Here is a 21,361-nt window from a genome sequence, read left to right on the forward strand (position 1 = left end):
CCAACGTGGCAGTACCAGGTTACTCTGTATTATTGCGTGTAGCCTTATAGAGTGTCCAGCTATGTGGCGTGCTAAACTTGGCTGAATAGGAGCCGCTGCGCCGCTTGCGAATATACGTATGGACTACGCAACTTTAAGGTTTGAGTTTGCGCTTTTGCACTATTTTTGCGATGTCGTCGGCAATTTCCTTCACGTTGGCGTTTTTGCCGTAGAACTCGAGGAATTCGCCGTTCTCGTCGAGCAGGTAGTGGATGATGGAGTGGTCGATCATGTAGTCCTGCTCGGTGGCGGTGATGCCTTGGTTGTAGTACACCCTGAACTTCTTAGCCACGTCCCGGATCGATTCCTGGTGCCAACGTCACGCCATAACACGATTCACGCTTACATGTGTGCCTGTCAACGCGACCAGCCTCGGGTGGTACTCCTTGGCGTACTCCGCCAGCTTCTCCACGGAGTCGCGCTTGGGGTCCACTGCGCCGAAATGTGTTGGCGCCATATAGCCGCTTACCAGTGATGAACAACGGTTGCACAACGTTGCCGAAGCGTTTTTCTGCAAGCGCATTTAACGATTCAGCGTCCTTAATGTCTAACCGAGAATCTCCGTCACCTGGGTCTGCTTATGCATTTCCACCGGGCATATGTCCGGGCAGTTCGCGAAGCCTGCGTTGCGTTAGTGCGGCGTTGAATGATGGTATCGGGGCTCGGTTGGCGCTATGGCGTGACGATGCGAAGCCACTTACCGAAGTACAATAGCACCAGCTTCCCGCGGAAGTCTGACAACGACCGTTCCTTCCCAGTCTGGTCGGTTAGCGTAAAAGGACCGCCGAGCTGCGGCTTCCCGTAGCGCTCTTCCTGGACGATGGCTGCGCAGTTGATGTCGTTCGATGCGCCGCGCCGTACCTCGCTGTCTGGAACGCTTCGCGTCGAAGAGCGCGTAGACACCCACGGCGGCGCAGCCGCAGACGACCGCGCTACGGGTCACGTTTTTGAAAATCCCCTATGTGTGTTCAAAACAGCGCATCCTCGCCTACCCTGCTCTGAGGTGTGCCTCGCAGCGAGGAGAAGGCACGGCCGTTCGGCCGCGCAACCGCAGCCAGCAACCGCCTCTGCACATTCGCGATAATCATTTGTACATGTTAGACTAAGTTATCAAAATTACTGGGCGTCTTGGTCCGCCGGCTGCTCCTCCGCGGGCTCGTTCTGCGCGGGTTCAGCTTCCTCGGCCTTCTGGCTGGCGGCCATCTCCTCCTCCTTGCGGCGCTCACTTTGCACGCGCATCCTGCGGCAGAACTCGTCGATTTCGGAGTTTATCTGCCTGAGCTCGGTCTGCAGTTGCTCCATGGTGAACAGCGGCTCAGCGTGGCGGGGCATCGCCTTCTCCTCCTCCGCCTGCTGCCTTACCTTGGCTTCAAAGGCCTGGATCTTCTGCGCGAACTCCAGGCGCTCTTCTTCGGGCGCGCCGTACCACATGGGACCGTCCTCGCAGCACATGCTGTGCCTGGACTGCAGGCCCGAGAGGAAAACGTCCAACTCGTTCTCCTTCGCCTTCTGGATGCCGTACAGGCGCTCAATTGGCTCCCAGTCGGACTGCATGCGCTTGAGCGAGTCCTGAAGCACCTCCAAAGAGGCCTCGTAGTTGTCATACAGCCAGTTGCTCCACTTGTTCAGCTCCTCGTTGATGGTGCCCACGAACTCGGGCGCCACGTATTCGCGGTGCGAGCCCTGCATTTTCTCCTTGACGCTGTATATGAGCGTTTCGAAGTCGTTGAGGGTGCGCAGGCGTTGGTTTTCGATGGAGTCCTGCGCTTTGGCCTCGGCTTCGGCCTGCGCGTAGGCCTCGACGGTGAACGCGGAGGACCTCGGCATGGTCACGAACTCGTGCCCCTCGACGGCAGTGAAGAAGAACACGCCGTTCTCGTCGAACACCGCAGACACGGTGGTCACGCCCTGCTCCTCGGTGGGCTGCACCTGCTTGACGATTTGTATGGCCCCCAGGAAGTAGGCGTCGGAGGGGTCCTTCGGGTCTCCCAGCGACGCTATGAGGATGGCGGGCGCAGTTACCGCCAGCTTGGCAGCGATCGGGGTTGACTTGGAGCTGTTTGCGGGCAGGATCTCGACGGTTTCAGCGCTGGCCATCTGGCTGATGTCGCCTCCCGGGATGCAGGCCAGCGACAGCGGCCTCGTTATGCGCTCCACCACGTGGTACTTCCTCACGCGGTAGCTGATGCTCCTCATGGCGGCGTCGAGCACACAGCCGCGGGCAACGCACTCGTCGGAGTTGAGCGTGCGCGAGAGCTGCTTGCCGAAGATGTCGCTGATGGTCTTCTGCACGCACGGGATGCGAGTGACACCTCCCGCGATCTCGACGCACGAAATGTCCTCGACGGCCTTCCCGCACAAGTTGACGCACTCCATGAGCATTTCCGTGATGTTAGGCAGGAACTCCTGCTTGCACATCTCCTCGAAGTCATCACGCTTGATGTTGCCCTGCAGGTCGTTGTCCTCCATGAGGCACTCGGCCGAGTAGCCGCTCTCCGAATTAGCCGATAGGACACGCTTGGTCTTGATGGCCACAGCCTCGAGCTTGAGCCTGATCTTCCTGTTGTCGAGCGGGTTGCACCCGTACTTCCTCTCGAAGCCATCGGCCATGTGCTTCATGAGCATGTGGTCGAGGTTGCGGCCACCCAGGTTCTGCCTCGAGACCTTGGACAGGATCTCGACGTGGTTCTGGTAGAAATCGCAGACCGCCGCGGAGGCGTGCGAGTGGCCGATCATTACAATGGCCACGGTGGTGGGCTTCTCGTCCGACAGCTGCTTGACCCTGTACACACCGTAGTCGAGGGCCATGGCGGTGCACTCGTCCAGGACGTTCAGGCACGACAGCCCCGCGGCCATCGCGGCCACTTTCAGCGCCTCCTTCTGCACCTCCGAATACCAGCCCGGGCAGGCCAGCACCACCTCCCTGCAGGGGCCCTTGGTGTAGTTGTCGGCCATCTCCGAGAGGAAGGAAATGTAGCCCGCCAGGACCTTGGTGACCTCGTAGGGCTCACTGGAAATGGCAACGTTGTATCCGGCGTAGCCGTTAGAGCAAATGGAAATGCCGTTCGGGCTGAAGAAGTCGTCCATGGCGCTCACCTCCAGCTCGGGGTCGCCGCCCATGGTCTTGCCGAGCAGGCTCATCATGTTTCTGCACGAGTTGCGGCAGTTGGAGATCATTTGGGGCGTCGCCTGGTCGCCGAAGAGCCTCCTCTTCTGCGTGTAGCTCGCACATACTCTGCACCACCATTAGTCGCTGCACAAGGAAAAAGTGAATACGAGCTCTTGGCAGGCACGTAACACAGCAACGCGAGCGTTGAAAAGCACCAACAGCCGATGCATACGTTAGCACCGCCATTGGCAAAGCCATCTGCGCAATGTCACGCGTCAGCTCTGCATACACCTCGTTTTTCAGCCGCAGATAGAACGGTGCGTGTAACTTACGGAGTATATCTCTGCGAAACCTCGTTAAGCACGATGTCTATGGCCCCTTTGGCGATTGTGGCGACCGTGGCGGATCCATCGCCGATGTCTATTCCAAGGACTGGCATTGTGTGTCGGTAATCTACCACAGAGGCTTAGGCGCGGGATCTGCAGGGTGACGTGCGGCCGGCGGCGAGTGTAACCTCTCGCAGCTAAATTTCCGCTGAATAATCAATCTGACTACCACCGAATTTTTTTCTCGACGTCAAGGAGTAGACTGATGGCTAATGAGTAGGGACACACTCAGAATATCGCGAGTAGCAGTGGGGGTGGACACATAACTATTTCGACATTCGATGATAGCGCATTTCCGGCGTTCTGCAGAAGTTGACAGTGGCACTCCCAAATGATCCACGTAAGTGCACCTGCTTTCCAGCATTTAAATCGGTGCCTCGCGTTATCCTTTCCCTATCCTCGCGCGAGTCGCTTGCCCCGCAATAAACCACCAAATTGTGGCGCAGAGTACAGATTCTACGGTTCAAATGCTCACATGTGCTTTACTTGTTGACTGTAGGCGCAATACGGGGAACCTTGGTGTGGAATCCACGTAGTTTCAGCATTACGGCTACTGATGCTTTGGCGATGGCCAACTAAATGTACCGATCAGTGTGCTGCACACACTTAGCTTTTAATGTTACAGAGTGTCGTAACACCGGCGAGGTGTGGCTAGAGTCGCTGCGGCGATGCGCTGGGTGCATTTCGCCGTGCGGGTGTGATTCTACGTCTACACATGCTGCATCAACGTTTCCCGAATACCGGCGTTATTATCACCCAAGCGGCGCCAATAATATTTACGAAGCGCTCTCCGGCAGCTTTACACGCTGTGACGTACGGCTCACGCCCGGCCGGGGATTGGCGACACACACGCCTTCCGTTTCGAGGATTCCACGGAGTCGATACGCGTTTCACTTGCAGTAAATACGCTAATGTCGCCGCAAGGGCACCCGTGGCTAATGTGTAACTCGTTTTGGACCCTTTGCTCTATTTGTCCCCTCCCCCCCTTGCCCCCCGACAGTGTGCTTATTTGTCACCTCATGGGTTATAGGGCAGCGCCGGGATTCTAGTCACTAACAAAAAAAGCGACGACAGGGTAACACCTTTCTTGTGAACGTATTACAGCAGTTTTTTTATTCACGATGGCGACGGAGGGTCAGGAGACCTACGCGTTCAACGCCGACATTTCACAGTTGCTGAGTAAGTGACCTCACACGAGCTAGCCAGTGAAGCCGCTGTGTTCGCAGCATATATTTGTTCGGTGTCTAGCGCAAATACAGGCGCTTATCGCGCTCGTTTTGCGCTGGAATCCACGGCGTCGTTGCAGTTGTTGTGTGCGCCTGTGTGTTAGCGGCCCACATACCCGCGCAGGTTTGATTATCAACGCCTTCTACAGCAACAAGGAGATCTTCCTCCGTGAACTCATCAGTAACGCCAGCGATGCCTTGGAGAAGATCCGCTATGAGGCCATCAAGGACCCCAAGCAGGTGGAGGACTTCCCCGAGTACCAGATCAGCCTGTCCGTCGACAAGGCTAACAAGACGTTGACCATCGAGGACACTGGTATCGGTATGACCAAGGCCGACCTCATCAACAACTTGGGTACCATCGCCAAGTCCGGTACCAAGGCCTTCATGGAGGCCATCCAGGCCGGCGCCGACATGTCTATGATCGGTCAGTTCGGTGTCGGTTTCTACTCGGCCTACCTGGTCGCCGACAAGGTCACCGTTGTGTCAAAGAACAACAACGACGACCAGTACATGTGGGAATCCAGCGCCAGCGGCCACTTCACCGTCACCAAGGACGAGTCCGGCGAGCAGCTGAAGCGTGGCACCCGCCTCATCCTCCACTTGAAGGATGACCAGACCGAGTACCTTGAGGAGCGCCGCCTCAAGGACCTCGTGAAGAAGCACAGCGAGTTCATCTCGTTCCCCATCCGCCTGTCGGTTGAGAAGACCACCGAGACTGAGGTCACCGACGACGAGGCCGAGCCCGCCGCCGACTCCGAGACCAAGGAGGAGAAGATCAAGGATGTGACCGACGAGGTCGAGAAGGAAGGCGAGGAGGACAAGGATGGTGAGGATAAGGAGGGCGAAAAGAGCGCCGAGAAGAAGAAGCGCAAGGTCACCTCCGTCACCCGCGAGTGGGAGATGTTGAACAAGCAGAAGCCCATCTGGATGCGCCTGCCCACCGAGGTCACCCACGAGGAGTACGCCAGCTTCTACAAGAACCTGTGCAACGACTGGGAGGACCACTTGGCCGTCAAGCACTTCAGCGTCGAGGGTCAGCTTGAGTTCAAGGCGCTGCTGTTCATCCCCAAGCGCGCCCCCTTCGACATGTTCGAGAGCCGCAAGAAGAAGAACAACATCAAGTTGTACGTGCGCCGTGTGTTCATCATGGACGACTGCGAGGAGCTCATCCCTGAGTGGCTCGGTTTCGTGAAGGGTGTCGTCGACTCCGAGGACCTTCCCCTCAACATCAGTCGTGAGATTCTCCAGCAGAACAAGATCCTTAAGGTCATCCGCAAGAACCTCGTCAAGAAGTGCCTTGAGCTCTTCGCCGAGCTCACCGAGAAGAAGGAGGACTTCAAGAAGTTCTACGAGCAGTTCAGCAAGAACCTGAAGTTGGGTATCCACGAGGACAACGCTAACCGCACCAAGGTATGTTCAGCTGCAATACGACGTTGCATGGGTTATTGTGGTGTTTGTGGCGCTGTAGGTGCAATATAAATCCGATCGGGTTTTGGTGGTGTTTCCGGTCGCGAAAAATCGCTTCCAGCGAGTGTACGTCGGAGGCCTTTTCCGGCTGGGATAGCAATACATCGTCCTTAAGGATGCCTCATCAGTGTCCGACTCAGCGGTGGTACATTTTCGTTGTTGCTATGCGATATTTGCCACATGTGAATACCCTTGCTGGTTTGCATCAAAGTGCTGGTCCGTTTGTGTTAAGTGGTGAAATGTAAGGACGTGCACGCGCTGATGTGAGCATGTTCGGTGCATCTGCGTTACATTATTGCATCATCTTTATTGTGATTTGTGTGTTATTATCGGTCGTCATCTCATCGCAGATTGCCGAGCTTCTGCGTTACGAGACCAGCAAGAGCGGTGACGAGGCCATCAGCCTGAAGGAATACGTCGACCGCATGAAGCCCGACCAGAAGTACATCTACTACATCACTGGTGAATCCAAGCAGAGCGTCGCCAACTCTCCCTTCCTGGAGCTGCTCCGCTCCAAGGGCATTGAGGTCATCTACATGACTGACCCCATTGACGAGTACGCCGTCCAGCAGATCAAGGAGTTCGAAGGCAAGAAACTCAAGTGCTGCACCAAGGAGAACCTCGAGTTGGAGGACACTGAGGAGGAGCGCAAGAGCTTCGAGACCCTCCAGAAGGAGATGGAGCCCCTCTGCCGCGTCATCAAGGAGATCCTTCACGACAAGGTTGAGAAGGTCATTTGCGGCAAGCGTTTCACCGAGAGCCCATGTGCCCTGGTCACCAGCGAATTCGGCTGGTCCGCTAACATGGAGCGTATCATGAAGGCCCAGGCCCTCCGTGACAACAACTTCGGGGTGAGTTCTAGTTCAAATTTTGTCCGTGCGCTAAAATGATGATTCCCGTGCTATGCACCACTCCAACGGGTCCGCCCTGTGACGAAAGTGCACCATGTGTCTGATTTGCGCTGCATTGCCAACACTAACGTGTGCTCAGAGCTTTATGATCAGCAAGAAGACCATGGAGCTGAACCCTCACCACAGCATCATGAAGGAGCTCAAGCAGCGTGCTGAGACTGACAAGAGCGACAAGACCCTCAAGGACCTTGTATGGCTGCTCTACGACACTGCCATGCTGACCTCCGGTTTCAACTTGGACGACCCGACTCAGTTTGGTGGTCGCATATACCGCATGATCAAGCTGGGTCTGTCCTTGGACGATGACGCTCCGGTAGAGGACGTCGAAATTCCATCCCTGGACGAGGTCGTGGTTGACCCGAAGATGGAAGAAGTTGACTAAGCGTTCAATCGCCCGCGCTAACGTTTGTCACCGCCTAGCAGCGATGTGTCTCACTTTAGTAATTTATTAGCATTTCAACTCGCGTGCCTGAGGTGTGTGTTCGGCAACTGTGCTTACGCGCTCCCTGCTGTGTGGTGTCGCTTTGGTGGGCAGGGGCCGAGTCTGCCCTCTCCATCACTGTTTTTCCCTCTCGCATCTGTGTCTTAGTTCGCTTAGTGCTATTATTTCGGCGCGATGGGAGGTGCTATATCGAGGTTGTACAACAGGCTGATGTCCAAGCAGGACGTCAGGATCCTGATGGTGGGTCTTGACGCGTCCGGCAAGACCACGATTTTGTACAAGCTGAAGCTGGGAGAGGTCGTGACCACGATTCCGACGATCGGTTTTAACGTCGAGACCGTGGAATACAAGAACATTTCCTTCACTGTGTGGGACGTAGGAGGGCAGGACAAGGTGTGTTTGGTCTCCAGCTTTCTTCCGGCGGCTGATATGTGTGCCTACGGTGTGCACTAATATCATGACGGCCGTGCCTTGTGTTTTCCAGTCCTCATTTGCGCTCAGATCCGTCCTCTGTGGAAGCACTACTACACCAACACCCAGGCTGTGATATTCGTGGTCGACAGCAACGACCGTGCGCGCATCAAGGACGCACGCGAGGAATTGCACAAGATGATGAACGAAGATGAGCTGCGCGAGGCGTTCTTGTTGATCTACGCCAACAAGCAGGACCTGCCGAACGCCATCCCGGCGACGGAACTGTCGAACGAGCTGGGCCTCAACCAGTTCGGTAACCGCACATGGTAAGGAAATTTTTATCGTGAATAACGCGCTGCAGGTACATCCAAGCCGCCTGCGCTACTCAGGGCACCGGCCTCTACGAGGGCATGGACTGGCTGACCAACGCGCTTAAGCACAAGTAGCCTGTTTCAGCTTCCAACAAAGTGCTATGTTTTTGACTCTAGTGATATGCGTGTTGCTTTGTAGTGAGGTTTTCGCTCCGTGCAAGGGTGCGTTGCTGCCGTTGCGTCGTTTCGACGCCGCCGCGCTTGCGTCGCGTCGTCACGGCCTGCCCGCTTCCAGCAGTCTGCGTCATGTAGGCAAAGGATTGGCCGACTATGTACCTTCCGAGGCTGACGCAGCCTCCAATTTGGCAACCTGGCGGTCTGAGACGTGGCCGACGCTGGACCGGTTGTTTGCCAATTCCATCGCAGGGTTGAGAAAAGCATCGCTTCTCAGTGAGCTTGTCTTGTCGGTAAAATGTTCGCTGGAGGCTCTGGATGCGGCGCTGGCGCCCTTTCGTGGTGTTCCGGTGATTTATCTGCTGTTGTACGTCGACGTGCACAACTTCGCATCGAGGTTCATGCGCTTGTTGAGGTCGCAATGCCGTAAGTGCGATTCATATGCGCGATTTACGGCTCTGGATTCCTCTCCACGACTGATGTCTATGTTACAGGGACATTCGCAGTCTATGATATCGATGAGGGACGCCGCATCACGTTTCATGGGCTCGCTCAAGGTAAACGTACCTGGTAGCCGGAAGCACCTTTTGCCGCGCATCAGCACCATGCCATCCCGTTACTGGGGCGCAGTTCACCGTTCTGCGCGTCGTTCGGGCTTGTTGGTGTTTATGGCTGGGTGTTGCTTGTGTGCTGTGAACCGCGTGCTGTTGCCGCTGCTGTTGGGCCAGGTGTTGCCCGCTCTGTCCCGTGGCATCGGGTTGGGAAGCTTGTCAGGACTGTCGGATGTTTTGTCGCTGCAACTGGAGTAAGGGTCAAGTGGGAAGTTGCGGCGTGCGCCTCTGCGGTACTTTTGCGTCAAGGTGCCATGAAACTGACAGGTCGATTGTGCGCGGGTAACGCTGCAGTGATGTTGGCGGCAATTACTTTGGGGCGCTCGAACTGCACATGCGTAATTGTGGCAGCTGTGTGCAGGCAGTTACCGTCACCGTGATTCACGTGCCACCTAACAAGCTGTCTGGCTTGGTGAGCTGTCAGCCCAAACTGCTATTATCCGGCGCTGGTGTAACGATAAAATCGACAAGCTGTGCTATCTGAAGTGAAATATATATGTAGTGCACTACGGACGGTTATTTTCACCGGTGGTGCGCCGTTCAGCGGTATATGACTGATGGAATCCTTTGCGCTACATGCATGTCTAGGCGAGACGTTAAGGCACATTGAGTCATCGCCGCCTCTTTACGGTTTGCCGCACGTGCCATGTGTAGCGTCACGATAGTTTTATATGCACTTTATCTTTTGCGGAATATTGAAGGCAAATTTTCAGAGCGATTAGCAACTCGGTAACAATGGCGAACTCAACGTTGGTGGGCCATCGGAGATGGTTTGGCATTATGGCCCTGGCGGTCATGATGGCGTGTGGAGCTACTGCGCAGGTTGATGACAAGAGCCGGACTAACTCCTTAAACGATTACTTAGGGGCATACGTAAATGGCAAGAGAACTGTGTACGAAAATTCAAAACGGCCGTCACCGCATCTGGAAAAACACATATTCGTCACAAACTCTGCATATCTGAAGAACAAAAAGTATTTGTTGGAGGACATTCTTGCTAGCTACCAAAGACCACATCCTGTCAAACCCTATCTGGAGAAATTTGTTGAATATTTGCAAAGTACGCTTGTAGAAGCAAAAGAAGATTCTCTTGTTGTATTCAAACCTAGTGAGATGTGTGCAAACTCCCTTAAAATGCTTTGGGGTGTTATTCACCTTTTGAAGGAACGGCCACACATCAAACATGATACACTCGACATTCACAGCACAGGAGTGCATTTTAAAAACCCAACGAAAAACACGATAGATAAGCATATCATGGACACTTTGCTGCTGATATGCCAACAAATATATGCGCAATGCTATACCGAGATGGAAATTTTCGTGAAACAAGACCTACCGAATGATCACCAGGAAGTAAGCAGCAATGACTCACCCAGGAGTCTCGGAGACGGTGGTAACACCGTCGGCAGCCATGAGGCGATTACGAAAGGTGCTAGCAGTGCTGACAGCAGCGCACTGCCATCGTCAAGCTGGGCAGACAGCAAGACCGCCCCACTGCGTATTAAGAGGTCGATGGATGCACGGAAGCCCGAGCCGTCGGTATCGTCACAAGAGCCCGGTCCATCCGGTGTTAATCCCGCACCATCCGACGACGACAAACAACTGCAGCGACAGTTGAGTGAGGGCGAATCTGGCCCCGCGGAGCAGGACGACGATAAGCGGTCCCATAACCCTCCTCACAATAAGATAGACGAAAATAGTGCTGCAGACTGGGACGAATATAACGAGTCGTATTGGAATGGGATTAGGAAATTGCGGGAGGATAGCGAATCGATGGACGAATCCGGTGAGCCACTCTCCTGGTGGAAACGGTTCCTGAGATCTATGCGCAAACGTAGCAGCATATAATCGAGATATCTCGGTTGTATTAAGAAGTATCACCTGCTTCGGGTATTGTCGCCAAACGCGTACAACTGCTAAATATAGAGAGTAATCACAGTTGCACCATGTATAGACAGATTAAAAAGTGGTGGTTTTATGGGTAAAGCTGTATTGCCCGTGTATTCCGTTGTGTAACGTGATTTGTGGTACGTTAGCCTTAGGAGTTTTACATGACTCTTTATAGCTCGTGACCTACACGGCTGTTGTGTTACATAGAGGGTCCATATGGTGCTGTTGTCTAAGTCAACTGGTATTATCCATCCTGTAATGTCATTGTGATTGTTAACGAAACTGTAGTAACCTCTTGGTTTGGCCTGTCTCATCACGTGTGCTGCCACCTTGAACTTTGTCTGGTAGCTGAACGCGATTGATAATATGTCTTGCAGAAAAACCTCGGGTCATCGTGTTCCCCGGTCTATAAAAGTTGCCCATAAATGATCTTGCCGTCATGACCAATGACCCCTACATGCAAGTCTGCGGAGTTACGTCCTCATCGGATAAGTTTTTCAAGCCCGAAACACCTAAACTATACGACGCTGACGGAAGAGAAATCGGTTGCAAAATCGACATTCATACCGCTGAAGAAGCGGCGTTCTACTGCCCAGCACCCTACGTCCTGGATCCACCCAATTGCTTCAACCAAGTTTATGTAGATGGTGAAGTGAAGCACCTGGGTGACGTTAGCCAGTCATTGGTAGCGTCACATTCCAACCACTTCGTCGTTATAAAGTTCGACAGCGAGCTCGTAGGGCGGGGGGAAACGCTGCGCCAGACCCCGCCGTTGGAGTGCCACTGCGTCACTACCAAGGGTGTAGTTCTATCCACCATCCAAATCGAGAACTACTACGCCAAGGAATACTTGACTGATATTTGGTAATCCGTTTGGCGAATAGACACTTTAATTGTCATAGTTCACGTTGGTCGATCTGCTGGTTTGTGTATTAAGTGGTATCAGGTTTTTGTTGAAATTACTGTAGTTGCATATCCAATAGCACGTTTTAGTCTTTATAACTTCTGTGTAAAACATAATGCCTGGTTAGTAGATTGAAATGAAAATACGTCTCACTTCTTCGTTATACAGTTACTCCTGTATACACTTGGAAGGTGGGCTGCAACCATCTCAATATATTGTCACAATTCCAAAAACTAACAACCCCATTAATACGTAGCAATGAGTAATAGCTGGTGCTTAGCGATGGACGACACTTACTTCACCGATGTTGATGAGCGACCACCATTCGGTGTTTGGCCGTGTCGAACAATGGGTTGCGAAACAGACGCCTAGTGCCGCAACTCATCGTCATGTGCTCACGATAGACTCTATGAGATGTTATGTCATGTTGCAGTAAGTCACATTGGTAAATGCAAATTGCGACTGTATAGGTGCTGCCCAACCCAGTGACAGCCCACAGATTGATGGGATGGGCAACAACAAAATCTCGAAATTTTTATATTGAGATGTTAATCAGTAACACGATGGCAAACATGGTGGAAAAGGGGTGAGTCGCCGAAGCAGGTGAACAGCGTTCGGGAAATCTCAGTTCAACAGGGGGTTCGACACCATCACGGTTGGGATTTGAAGCTCAGTGTAACATGCAGTGATACGGTATTAACAACAAAACGTTATGTGAGACGCTATGGATAGTGTTGCCATCATTTCTAAGTTGAGAAAACTAAATAGCCTACTGAAGCGCGACACCGCTTTTTGGTAGCATAACATGCGTGCCGGATGACAGGTGGGGCCAATAATCCAGCAGCATCGCAATCATTTTAATGATCCATCATGAAGGCAACATAGGCAGTTATTAATGCAGCTCGTACATTATTTAGGGGGTCTAAGAACCTGTAATACATTTGCTCAGGTATATGTGAGGCAAGGTAAGCAATCTACATATACCCCCCCCCTATGGGACTGGTATCTCTGTACTGCATGACACGCGGCTGTGGTATAGCTGCCGGCAGACGGGTGTCAATGGCCTGGCCCTGCAAGAATGGGCTGGCGGTTGCAGCGGTAAGGGCACGTGGTTCATGGTTGCAGGTTGGTGAGTGCGTTGCTGAGGTGATTGATATGTTTGCAGGTTGAGGGGAGTGGAAGGGGAGCGGGAAGATGGGGAAAGGGGATCAGTGTAGGTTTTGTGGTAAGGGTTGTAAAATGCTTGAGGTGTGTTATTGCTGTCCCTGGTGTTGTTCGGGATGTAGTGGTAGCGCCAAGTGCATTGAATGTGTCATGTTCTGTATGATACGCCTCAAAAGCAAGGAATGCCCTCCGTCGGGGTGTGACACTCAATGTAGAGGCAGGGAGAATACATGTGAATGTAAGTGTTGTACAAAAAAACCACGCATTCCCCCCGGTCCCTCCTCTTACTCCCGTGCAGAGCCTCACGCAGGTCAACCTACCACCGATTCATCCACCGCCCCTTACATCATCGCCGCCGTCGCCCTCATCATCCTCGTCATCTGCGTCATGATCTACTTCCGCGTCCGGCCGTTCCACAGGGTGCGCTATCTACTGCGCAGCTGATTACAATAACCTAACTGGCAACGGAAATCTAATGTGCTAGACAGTAGTGATCGCGTTGATGGCCAATCACATAAGCAGTGAGGTGACCATCCCTCCATTTCCCCCTCCGCCATCGCCGCCGTCATCGTTGCCATCATCGTCGTCATCATCCTGCTCGACCTGTGCATCTTCCGCTTTCCGGTGGGCCGCAACATCCGCGATTTCCTCGTACGCAAGATACCCTTCTGCATCGCGTTTTACAGCTAATTATAGCAATTTGTTGGCGCTAACATCGTAATCCATATTCCACTGATCACCTAACTGGCAAGTGACATCTAATGTCTAGACAAAGTAATGATTGCGTTGATGACCAATCGCATGAGCAGTGAGGTGACCTAGCACCTGGCCTAGGTGGTGACATACCGCCTCACCTAACGTCTAACCAAATGTTTGTATTTTCTGCTCCATTTACACCTACAATGCTTACTATTAATATTACGTCGCTATCATTCTACACCCTCTCCCTCCAGCATGGCTGCCTGGGCTTGTCGCCTTCCCTCCTCAGGTGAGTGGTATGTCTATAGGATTCTTGTGATGGTTCATGGATTTTGCAATATGGTTTAAGTGTGGCATTGTCTCTGTATGATGCCTATCGTTGTCACTCAGCGCATCACATCGTAGCCCTTTCACTCAGCACACTTAGTTGTCTGCCATGCTGTGTTAAGCGGCGTCACCTTAGAGGTGTGATCACTCCAGTGTTTCCTAGTTCACATAGTCCTGGAGGCTGAAAGTGGTGGTTTGTAAGAGTGGATTAGTGGGTGATCACCCTTATGTTTCCCAGTCCACATATTCATGGAGGTTTGCCGTGGTGATTTGTAAGCGTGGGATAGAGGGTGATTGGAAGTGGAAAATATGCCGAGTGGCAAGGTTCCTGAATTCAAGACTCTTAAAGAGTGTTTGGAGTTCCTGCAGTGGTTGCATGATGACAAGCATATGCAATACCGGGTGACCCGTCGTCTAAAAAAGCTGCTCGAAAAGAAGTATGAAAAAATTCATGAACAGCAAATGGACGCAGCATTGTCCACTTTCCTCAGCAGAGTATCCGAATTTCATACTAAATTATGCCAAAAGACAGGGCATGGCACATATACGCCTGATAAAGCTAGAGATGCATTCTATGCTCTCCTGCAATGCATTCCTAAATTTCTCTCCGTGATGTACTTTATACGCTACAATGTAGACCCTAACTTTGCCGGAGTGGGAGGAGGGAGGTGGGCAGAGCAAGAAGTTGGGACGCTAGCACTGTACGCTAGAATTAATTCACAGTTGGTTGAACGGATGAAATCTACAGCCAAGGATATTGAAAAGTATCTAATTGCAGAATCTGACGATGACTACGGTGGCATGATGCCCGGAGGATTTGGAGCTGGTGAGTTAATGCCAGATTATCAGGGTCATTATTCGCAGGGTCTTAAAATGGCATCGGACCTCATAAAGATTTGCGAAAAAGAGAATCACCAATTATTTCGTGACGTGTTCGTAACGTCGGTGTTGTCTAAAAATTCCGGAGTTGACGTCTCGAACGTGGCCAACGCTCTTCGGATGGTACAAGATTTTTGTGGATTATTTGAAAAGGTAACGGATGGAGAAGATTTTAAAGGCCATGTACAATCTAGAAACAAATGCATTAACTGGGGCGAATTACAACGACATTGCGCCAAACTTAAAGACTCTCTCAGCAAATTGTTCACCAACAACCAATTTTCTTTCACAGGCTACGGGCGTACATATGATTTCCTTGACAAACAAAATATTGCGAAGAAGATGGCGAGTTGGCTTAAAAAAAATTTGCCCGAAATGAAAAATATTTTAGCGCAAATACAACCGTTAAACAGCAAATACAAAAAGACTGATCTTAAGCGGAAGGCCATACTAACGCGATATTACATCGACCTTGGTGCACATCTCACCAAGTATCTGTTTCCCTATGGATTCACATTTGACGGAAGGTCCTTTAAAACGGGCACCACTCCTTATGAGGATTTGAAGACGCATTGGGATGCGGTGATCGGCGAACTCAAGAAGGATGACGGCGGCTTGGCCACACTTAAGAACATTTTAGATGGGGACCAGTGCGCAAATGGAGAAAGAAAGAAAGAGTCCAAACCTAAACTTAAGCCCGACACTGAGCCCGAGAGTGATTTGGGGTTCGAGCCTAAGGCTGAGACTGAGCCTGAGCTTGAAAATGATATTGACTCTGACGTTGATTCTGATGAAGAATTGATGAATCAGTTGTCCGATGATGAGTCTGAAGCCACCAAAACCGAGGCCGCCAAGCCTGTTGTCACCAAAGCCGAGGCGCCGAAGCCAACTCCAACTAAACAGGAGGGAGCACAGAACCAGGGCAAGAAAGCGGAGGGTGCACAGAACCAGGGCAAGAAGGCGGAGGGTGATCAAGGAAATGGTCACAGTGTGGGAAATACTTCTAGTTCACCGGTTACACAGGCGGTACAAAGTCAGCCATCAAGTAGTTCGAGTCTAGACTCTGCGTCACCTGGTGCCCCTGGTACTAGTAGTGGTCAGGACTCGGGTGCCCAGGCGACTTCTCCACTCTCAACTCAACAAAGTAGTGGAGGGTCTCATAGAGATGACAACGCTGATGCGTCTTCTAGTCCAGGTGGCGGTGGAGCAGGAGGAAGTGGTCAGCCTCCGTCAGTTAAAAAGTGTCTCGAGCCTACTATGGCGACATTTTTAAACATAGGGGACACTGAAAATAGCAATCAATTCTGTAACAAAGTATATAAAAAGCCCACCACCACTAACTATAAATATGATACCATCAGTGAACAACTTTGGGAGGAGTATAAGAAGCGAGAAATTTTGCAACCGTGGGAAGAAAAAATAGCAAAACGAAAACGTGAAAAAGAGGACAAGGAACGTGAAAAGGAGGAACAGCGCCAACTTCAACGTGAGGCTATGCTTCCAGAGATTGATGTAGTGCATAAGCGTCAGGAGTCTGATAAATCGGATAACGCATATATTGAGGCTCTACATAATCAAATGAGAAATGCAACACCTTCAATGCCCCTATTAATAACACTGCCTCCAAAGAACGATGTAAACAGTTACGACAATGCTGATGTGTTCGATGCTGACCAATCCGTTACTCTCAATATTGACAAGCCAGATGTGTTAGGTGGTGGGTACCCCGCTCTGTTTACTATTGAGCAGCGACCACTGGTCAATGCTGAAGATGAAAGTTACAGTATCGATGGCCAAGTAGTTGGTGTTGACGACAGTCAACTGGCTTTTCCAGTTGACGGAGAGGAAGTGAAAGAAAAAATAGGAGATGAAGAGGGCGGGCTGGACGATGATAAAGCTGTAGTTATTGACGGTACAATGGTGTCTGATGCTGACCATGCAATATTCCGTCACGATGGGCAAATAGTTGTGAACATTAGAGGGAACGAAGTGACGGAGAAGCGTGACAAACAGAATGAAGAAGAACGTCGATTGCAGTTGCTGCATCAAACCCATCATGATCATGCAAAATCGTTAGATGGGCAGCCAGTTCCGGATCCCACCGATTTAATTTTGAGGCAACAGGAGGTCACAAACATGCGCAGAGCGTACAAGGAAGAAGAAAAAAGGCAGAGAATGAAGAATCAGGAACTAAAAAATGCTCGATGCAGCTGAAAAAGATATTAACATTCCAATACAGATGCCTAGAAATACATTTGTTGTTCCCCTCGTAGAGTTAAATGGAGATGCGCCTGCTTTTGTGAACGAAGTGGAAGGCATCATCCTGGCAAACTCTTCAAAATCCGATGCCAACGTCCCTATATCTCAAAAGATAAATTACCCAGTTCCACAATCAATGTTTGGCGGATCCCCCGTCCCAGACGCCGAATTGCCATCCTCGCCGATTCCTAGAGATACATTCCTCACGGAGCCACAACCAACCAGGGAATTCCAAATAGAATTCCCAAAACGCACTGTACGCAAAATTGAACCCGAGATCGGTCTTTCCATAGAGGTACCGCCGCATGAAGATCGCACTTTTAACGACGTGGACCTAGATGACCCTTATGCCAACACGGCCGATATCATTAAAGACGAGTTAAGACCTGCAGAGGATAAAGGCTTCTCAGGCTTGCCTAACACCAATTTCGATCTGGACTTTGGGCCAGAACGTATCGGACTTGAAGGCTATGATGATCCCGGGATGCCGCGTGACTCTCCAAGGAAGGCAGATGAACGTGTAATTAACCCATTTAGCACAAATGAATGCCAAAACCCTTGGTCTGTTGACACTTCCTCCACCGATACACCCCCTCCCCCAGCCACCGACCATCTGCCTCCTCCCAAAACAGTCCGGGAAATGCTCTATTGGTTTGTTGGATTAAATACATATGGATTCATTGGGATGATTACTGAGTATGTTGAGTGCCTTTTAAAGAATGCTAACAAGAATGCCTTTGATATGCAAGATGCCCTCGAGGTCACTGGGGGTCCCATCACCCTGACCGCCTCCATGGTCACCACCAAACTGACCGAGGCGTGCCTCTACTCGGCTGTCGTAATCTACAAGATTACCCATAACAATGACTTCGAAGCCTTTGCTACCTTCGGCTTTGAATCAGTATATAGTAAGTTCCGTTACTCCCCCGACCCCGCCTGTCTCCTCTGCCAGCTGCGTGACTACGCGTACGCCTGCTGCCACCAGTTGGCGTTCCTGAAGGCGCAATGTAATCGGGACAAACTAAGTGGTGGGTGGCAAGATTGTAAGTACGGCAGTGACATCAAGACACCCTCCCCCCTCCAGGCGTTCCTGACTGACGACTGGGACTCCACCTTCAAGACGCACCCCTTCGACCCGTGCAACCTGTGCCTCAAGAGCAGGGTCAGGATGGGATTTAAGAAAGAGGATTTGCCTAAGGAATCACAACTGGGCAGTACCCTTTCCACCATCCTCACTCCCAGCTGCGGCGGAGAGGAGTATGATGCGCTGCACGGCACGAAATGGTAAGTATTGCAATACTTGGTTGTGGATCATAATATGCGTAGTACGGCAGTGGTGTTTACGCGTGTTAGAGTATGATCTGCACTATCATGGTACCCAGCAAGAACGACGAAGCTGCAATTACCGCATCGCAATACCACTGGTTATACAACAGGCTTTATGTAACTACATGTGGAACAAATGTGTCAGCTATTGGAAGTCATCACATTGACATCAGAGGTTACCTGGCTACAGTAGGGCTATGTGGAATAGGTGATGCTATAATATTACTGGAGTTTAGGCTTGGTATCACGGAATCCATCACGTATTTGGCCGAATATTTCGCCAAGGCTTACGTTATAAACTTTACCCATGATGTAAAGGACCAAGACAGCGAGGGCCGAAAAAGCGATGATGCCAGCAAGAGCGTAGCCTATGCCCTCCCCCGCCTGTTTCCAACTCATTTTTGCTAGAGATAACCTGACAACAAACCCTGCACAGCACTGAACAACGAACCTCACCACTCTACCACTTGCAGCAACTGACGATACACAATGCCCATACTCCACCCCTACCTTGCCATCCAACCCGTGCTGGGGTAATTGTCATGCCCAATCATCTAACTCTGATGCACCATGGCTATCCAATATCACAGCATGTGGTAAGGCAATTTATTATTATTATTATTGTGTTCTCTCATCTTATAGTGGCTACGTGCCTTGGGCCGGTTTTCGTGTTTGCGGGGCTAACGCCTCACGCTGAAACCGGTTGCGGGTTTTACTCCGTTCCGTTGCCGGTCGTCACTGGTGCCATCAATGCGGGCATCCATCCAGTTTGGGCTTGAGGGTATTCTACGGAATCGTAGTCTTCTTTCGGCTTCATGTCCCTCATCACTATTTTATGTGTTTCTCGGATCACTACCTGTTGGATGTGAATAATGTTATGCATTGCGCATTATACGTGGGATTACCGGATTCCGCATACTTCGTTAATGCTGCGTGTTCTCTTACTGAGTCCGTCCACGGAGACACTATATTTTTGCCTTGCTCGACAGCTCCACGTATAATATCCCCCCTGCCCCGTTGTGATACAGCACTACTAGAATGCATTAGGTGCGTATTAACAACTGAGCCGCAGTGCAAGAGGTGAAAAGCGTACTTGGCACTGGGCCCCCAACATCCGTGAACTATGGGGTTACACTGGAGTAGCAACACTATCACTGACCTTAAATGCTTATAATCTGTGTTGCGTTACTGTGTGAGCACCAGGCACTGTTATTGCAACTGACTTCGTAATATAAACCACCAATATTTGCATCAGATGTCACATGGCTACAGTAAGGCTATGAGATATCAGTGGAGTGAGGGCTTGGTTCCAGCGAAGGCATCGTATAATTGGTCCAAAACTGTCATGAGGCTTTGTTTGTGGACTTTAGCGCAGACGTAAAGCACCAAGAAAACGAGGGCTACTAACCCGATAATACCGGCTAAAGTTGCGCCAAAGGCAATCCCTCCCATTTTGACACAACACTTACATGTACAAAACCAATTTTTACAATTACACTTCGATATATCTGTACAATGCTTAAGGCCTCCACATTCACACTTGCCATCCATCTTTCCTAAACATCACTCGACAATAAACTCTGCACAGCAATGAACAACGCACCTCAAGCCTAAAACACTTTTGGCAAACTGATGATATACAATGGAATTATCCTTTCCCCTACCATGCCATCTACTTTGTGCTGGGGCAATCATGTTCCAACATCTCCCGACGCTGACATGTTATGTATATCCAATATCACAGCATGTGGTAAGGCGCATGTTAATAATCAAGTGACACTTCCATCCCAGCAGCCCAGCGTCTCCCATCGAGATTGAATAGCGAAGACTCATCTATCCGCAACGTATTTACAAAGTTTTACAATTTCAATTATTAGCCTTTATGAGTGGTTGCAACGCAACCTCCACTCCATGCCGGAGCAGTTAAGACTTCATGATTGCCATACATAATTCACGGAGCTGTGTTTCAACTTGAAAGTGCCGTTAATATGCGTCGCTACGCTCTGCATACCGGCTCTACGCCAATACGTCCAGCTGCATTTATGCCCTCCAGACAGGGGCGCCTTCTAACTGTTGAGGGGTGAGAGGCATGTCGCTTCTCCCCAGTTTACCCTGCTCCACCTTCCCTCCTCCTACGATCGTCACGGCATCGGTAGTTGCATCCAGCATAGCTCTAATTCCCCATTCTGCCTTGAGGCCGGGCACCTCCAGTCCCGTCTTGCCGGCTCCTGGTACGCTTGTCCCCAAGTCCATAGCTTGTCCTCGCCCCTCTACGTCGCGACTGGATTTCTTCTCCATGGTCACCTGTGCCCATTAGGCGAGCTTCACTCCGTGTTACGTCATGGTGAATCTCACTACCCAGCCTAGTGAATTCATCGTTCCTCGGTCTTGACTGGGTACGCCCTGTTGTCCGGCCTCACCGCTTTCTTTCCGTGCATAAGGCTATATGTACTTCTTCAGGGGCATATAAAATAGTTGTTGCTTTCAACACATAGATATTGAAATTGCGTTTACGTTTTTTCCTGCGTGGTATTCTATGTTGACCCTAACTTAGTTGACCTATCCATCCACCTGAGGCCAACTTGCCATGTTCACATGGCTCTGTACCAAGCCACACGATGCATAACAACACAGCATTGTTGGACATCTAATATGCTTTATTTACGTAACTTGAGGCACAGAATAAGGCGCAAATGTTACATACATTGCCGGCACCGAAACGCGTAGGCTGTCATGAGTGCCGCCCTCGAAAGAGAGGCTAGCAAGGCGAAATTTACTACCTCAGGCACGCCGCTTTGGATTTTACATGTCTCACGC

At 51.1% G+C, this 21,361-nt stretch overlaps 11 protein-coding genes across 11 annotated transcripts; 8 read left to right on the forward strand and 3 right to left on the reverse strand.

The window, feature by feature from the left end:
- Window positions 1-133: 133 nt before the first annotated feature.
- BBBOND_0310800 (SCO1/SenC family protein, putative) lies at window positions 134-1,127 on the reverse strand (the record flags this gene model as incomplete). Its single annotated transcript, XM_012913909.1, has 6 exons — window positions 134-346; window positions 386-471; window positions 509-613; window positions 741-863; window positions 901-997; window positions 1,032-1,127. The coding sequence occupies 6 exons, from the start codon at window positions 1,125-1,127 to the stop codon at window positions 134-136; spliced, it is 720 nt and encodes a 239-aa protein (XP_012769363.1).
- A 28-nt stretch (window positions 1,128-1,155) lies between these two features.
- BBBOND_0310810 (dnaK family protein, putative) lies at window positions 1,156-3,587 on the reverse strand (the record flags this gene model as incomplete). Its single annotated transcript, XM_012913910.1, has 2 exons — window positions 1,156-3,274; window positions 3,481-3,587. 2 exons carry the CDS (start codon window positions 3,585-3,587, stop codon window positions 1,156-1,158), a joined length of 2,226 nt encoding a protein of 741 aa, XP_012769364.1.
- A 1,068-nt stretch (window positions 3,588-4,655) lies between these two features.
- On the forward strand, window positions 4,656-7,523 carry BBBOND_0310820 (hsp90 protein, putative; the record flags this gene model as incomplete). Its single annotated transcript, XM_012913911.1, has 4 exons — window positions 4,656-4,713; window positions 4,885-6,173; window positions 6,581-7,081; window positions 7,221-7,523. The coding sequence occupies 4 exons, from the start codon at window positions 4,656-4,658 to the stop codon at window positions 7,521-7,523; spliced, it is 2,151 nt and encodes a 716-aa protein (XP_012769365.1).
- Window positions 7,524-7,757: 234 nt separating this feature from the next.
- Window positions 7,758-9,291, forward strand: BBBOND_0310830 (ADP-ribosylation factor family protein, putative; the record flags this gene model as incomplete). Its single annotated transcript, XM_012913912.1, is given in 4 exon segments — window positions 7,758-7,976; window positions 8,085-8,323; window positions 8,359-8,439; window positions 8,454-9,291. 4 exon segments carry the CDS (start codon window positions 7,758-7,760, stop codon window positions 9,289-9,291), a joined length of 1,377 nt encoding a protein of 458 aa, XP_012769366.1.
- A 582-nt stretch (window positions 9,292-9,873) lies between these two features.
- Window positions 9,874-10,944, forward strand: BBBOND_0310840 (hypothetical protein; the record flags this gene model as incomplete). The annotated part of the gene is made up of 1 exon (XM_012913913.1): window positions 9,874-10,944. One exon carries the CDS (start codon window positions 9,874-9,876, stop codon window positions 10,942-10,944), a length of 1,071 nt encoding a protein of 356 aa, XP_012769367.1.
- Window positions 10,945-11,443: 499 nt separating this feature from the next.
- On the forward strand, window positions 11,444-11,854 carry BBBOND_0310850 (hypothetical protein; the record flags this gene model as incomplete). Its single annotated transcript, XM_012913914.1, has 1 exon — window positions 11,444-11,854. One exon carries the CDS (start codon window positions 11,444-11,446, stop codon window positions 11,852-11,854), a length of 411 nt encoding a protein of 136 aa, XP_012769368.1.
- A 1,114-nt stretch (window positions 11,855-12,968) lies between these two features.
- BBBOND_0310860 (hypothetical protein) lies at window positions 12,969-13,498 on the forward strand (the record flags this gene model as incomplete). Its single annotated transcript, XM_012913915.1, has 4 exons — window positions 12,969-12,988; window positions 13,056-13,103; window positions 13,177-13,292; window positions 13,365-13,498. The coding sequence occupies 4 exons, from the start codon at window positions 12,969-12,971 to the stop codon at window positions 13,496-13,498; spliced, it is 318 nt and encodes a 105-aa protein (XP_012769369.1).
- Window positions 13,499-14,389: 891 nt separating this feature from the next.
- BBBOND_0310870 (hypothetical protein) lies at window positions 14,390-17,173 on the forward strand (the record flags this gene model as incomplete). Its single annotated transcript, XM_012913916.1, has 1 exon — window positions 14,390-17,173. The coding sequence occupies one exon, from the start codon at window positions 14,390-14,392 to the stop codon at window positions 17,171-17,173; it is 2,784 nt and encodes a 927-aa protein (XP_012769370.1).
- A 25-nt stretch (window positions 17,174-17,198) lies between these two features.
- On the forward strand, window positions 17,199-18,506 carry BBBOND_0310880 (hypothetical protein; the record flags this gene model as incomplete). The annotated part of the gene is made up of 1 exon (XM_012913917.1): window positions 17,199-18,506. One exon carries the CDS (start codon window positions 17,199-17,201, stop codon window positions 18,504-18,506), a length of 1,308 nt encoding a protein of 435 aa, XP_012769371.1.
- Window positions 18,507-18,589: 83 nt separating this feature from the next.
- BBBOND_0310890 (hypothetical protein) lies at window positions 18,590-18,952 on the forward strand (the record flags this gene model as incomplete). The annotated part of the gene is made up of 1 exon (XM_012913918.1): window positions 18,590-18,952. The coding sequence occupies one exon, from the start codon at window positions 18,590-18,592 to the stop codon at window positions 18,950-18,952; it is 363 nt and encodes a 120-aa protein (XP_012769372.1).
- A 1,632-nt stretch (window positions 18,953-20,584) lies between these two features.
- On the reverse strand, window positions 20,585-20,842 carry BBBOND_0310900 (hypothetical protein; the record flags this gene model as incomplete). Its single annotated transcript, XM_012913919.1, has 1 exon — window positions 20,585-20,842. The coding sequence occupies one exon, from the start codon at window positions 20,840-20,842 to the stop codon at window positions 20,585-20,587; it is 258 nt and encodes an 85-aa protein (XP_012769373.1).
- Between the last annotated feature and the right edge of the window lie 519 nt (window positions 20,843-21,361).

The sequence above is a fragment of the Babesia bigemina genome (assembly GCF_000981445.1).
Source record: "Babesia bigemina genome assembly Bbig001, chromosome : III".
Lineage (NCBI taxonomy): Eukaryota > Apicomplexa > Aconoidasida > Piroplasmida > Babesiidae > Babesia > Babesia bigemina.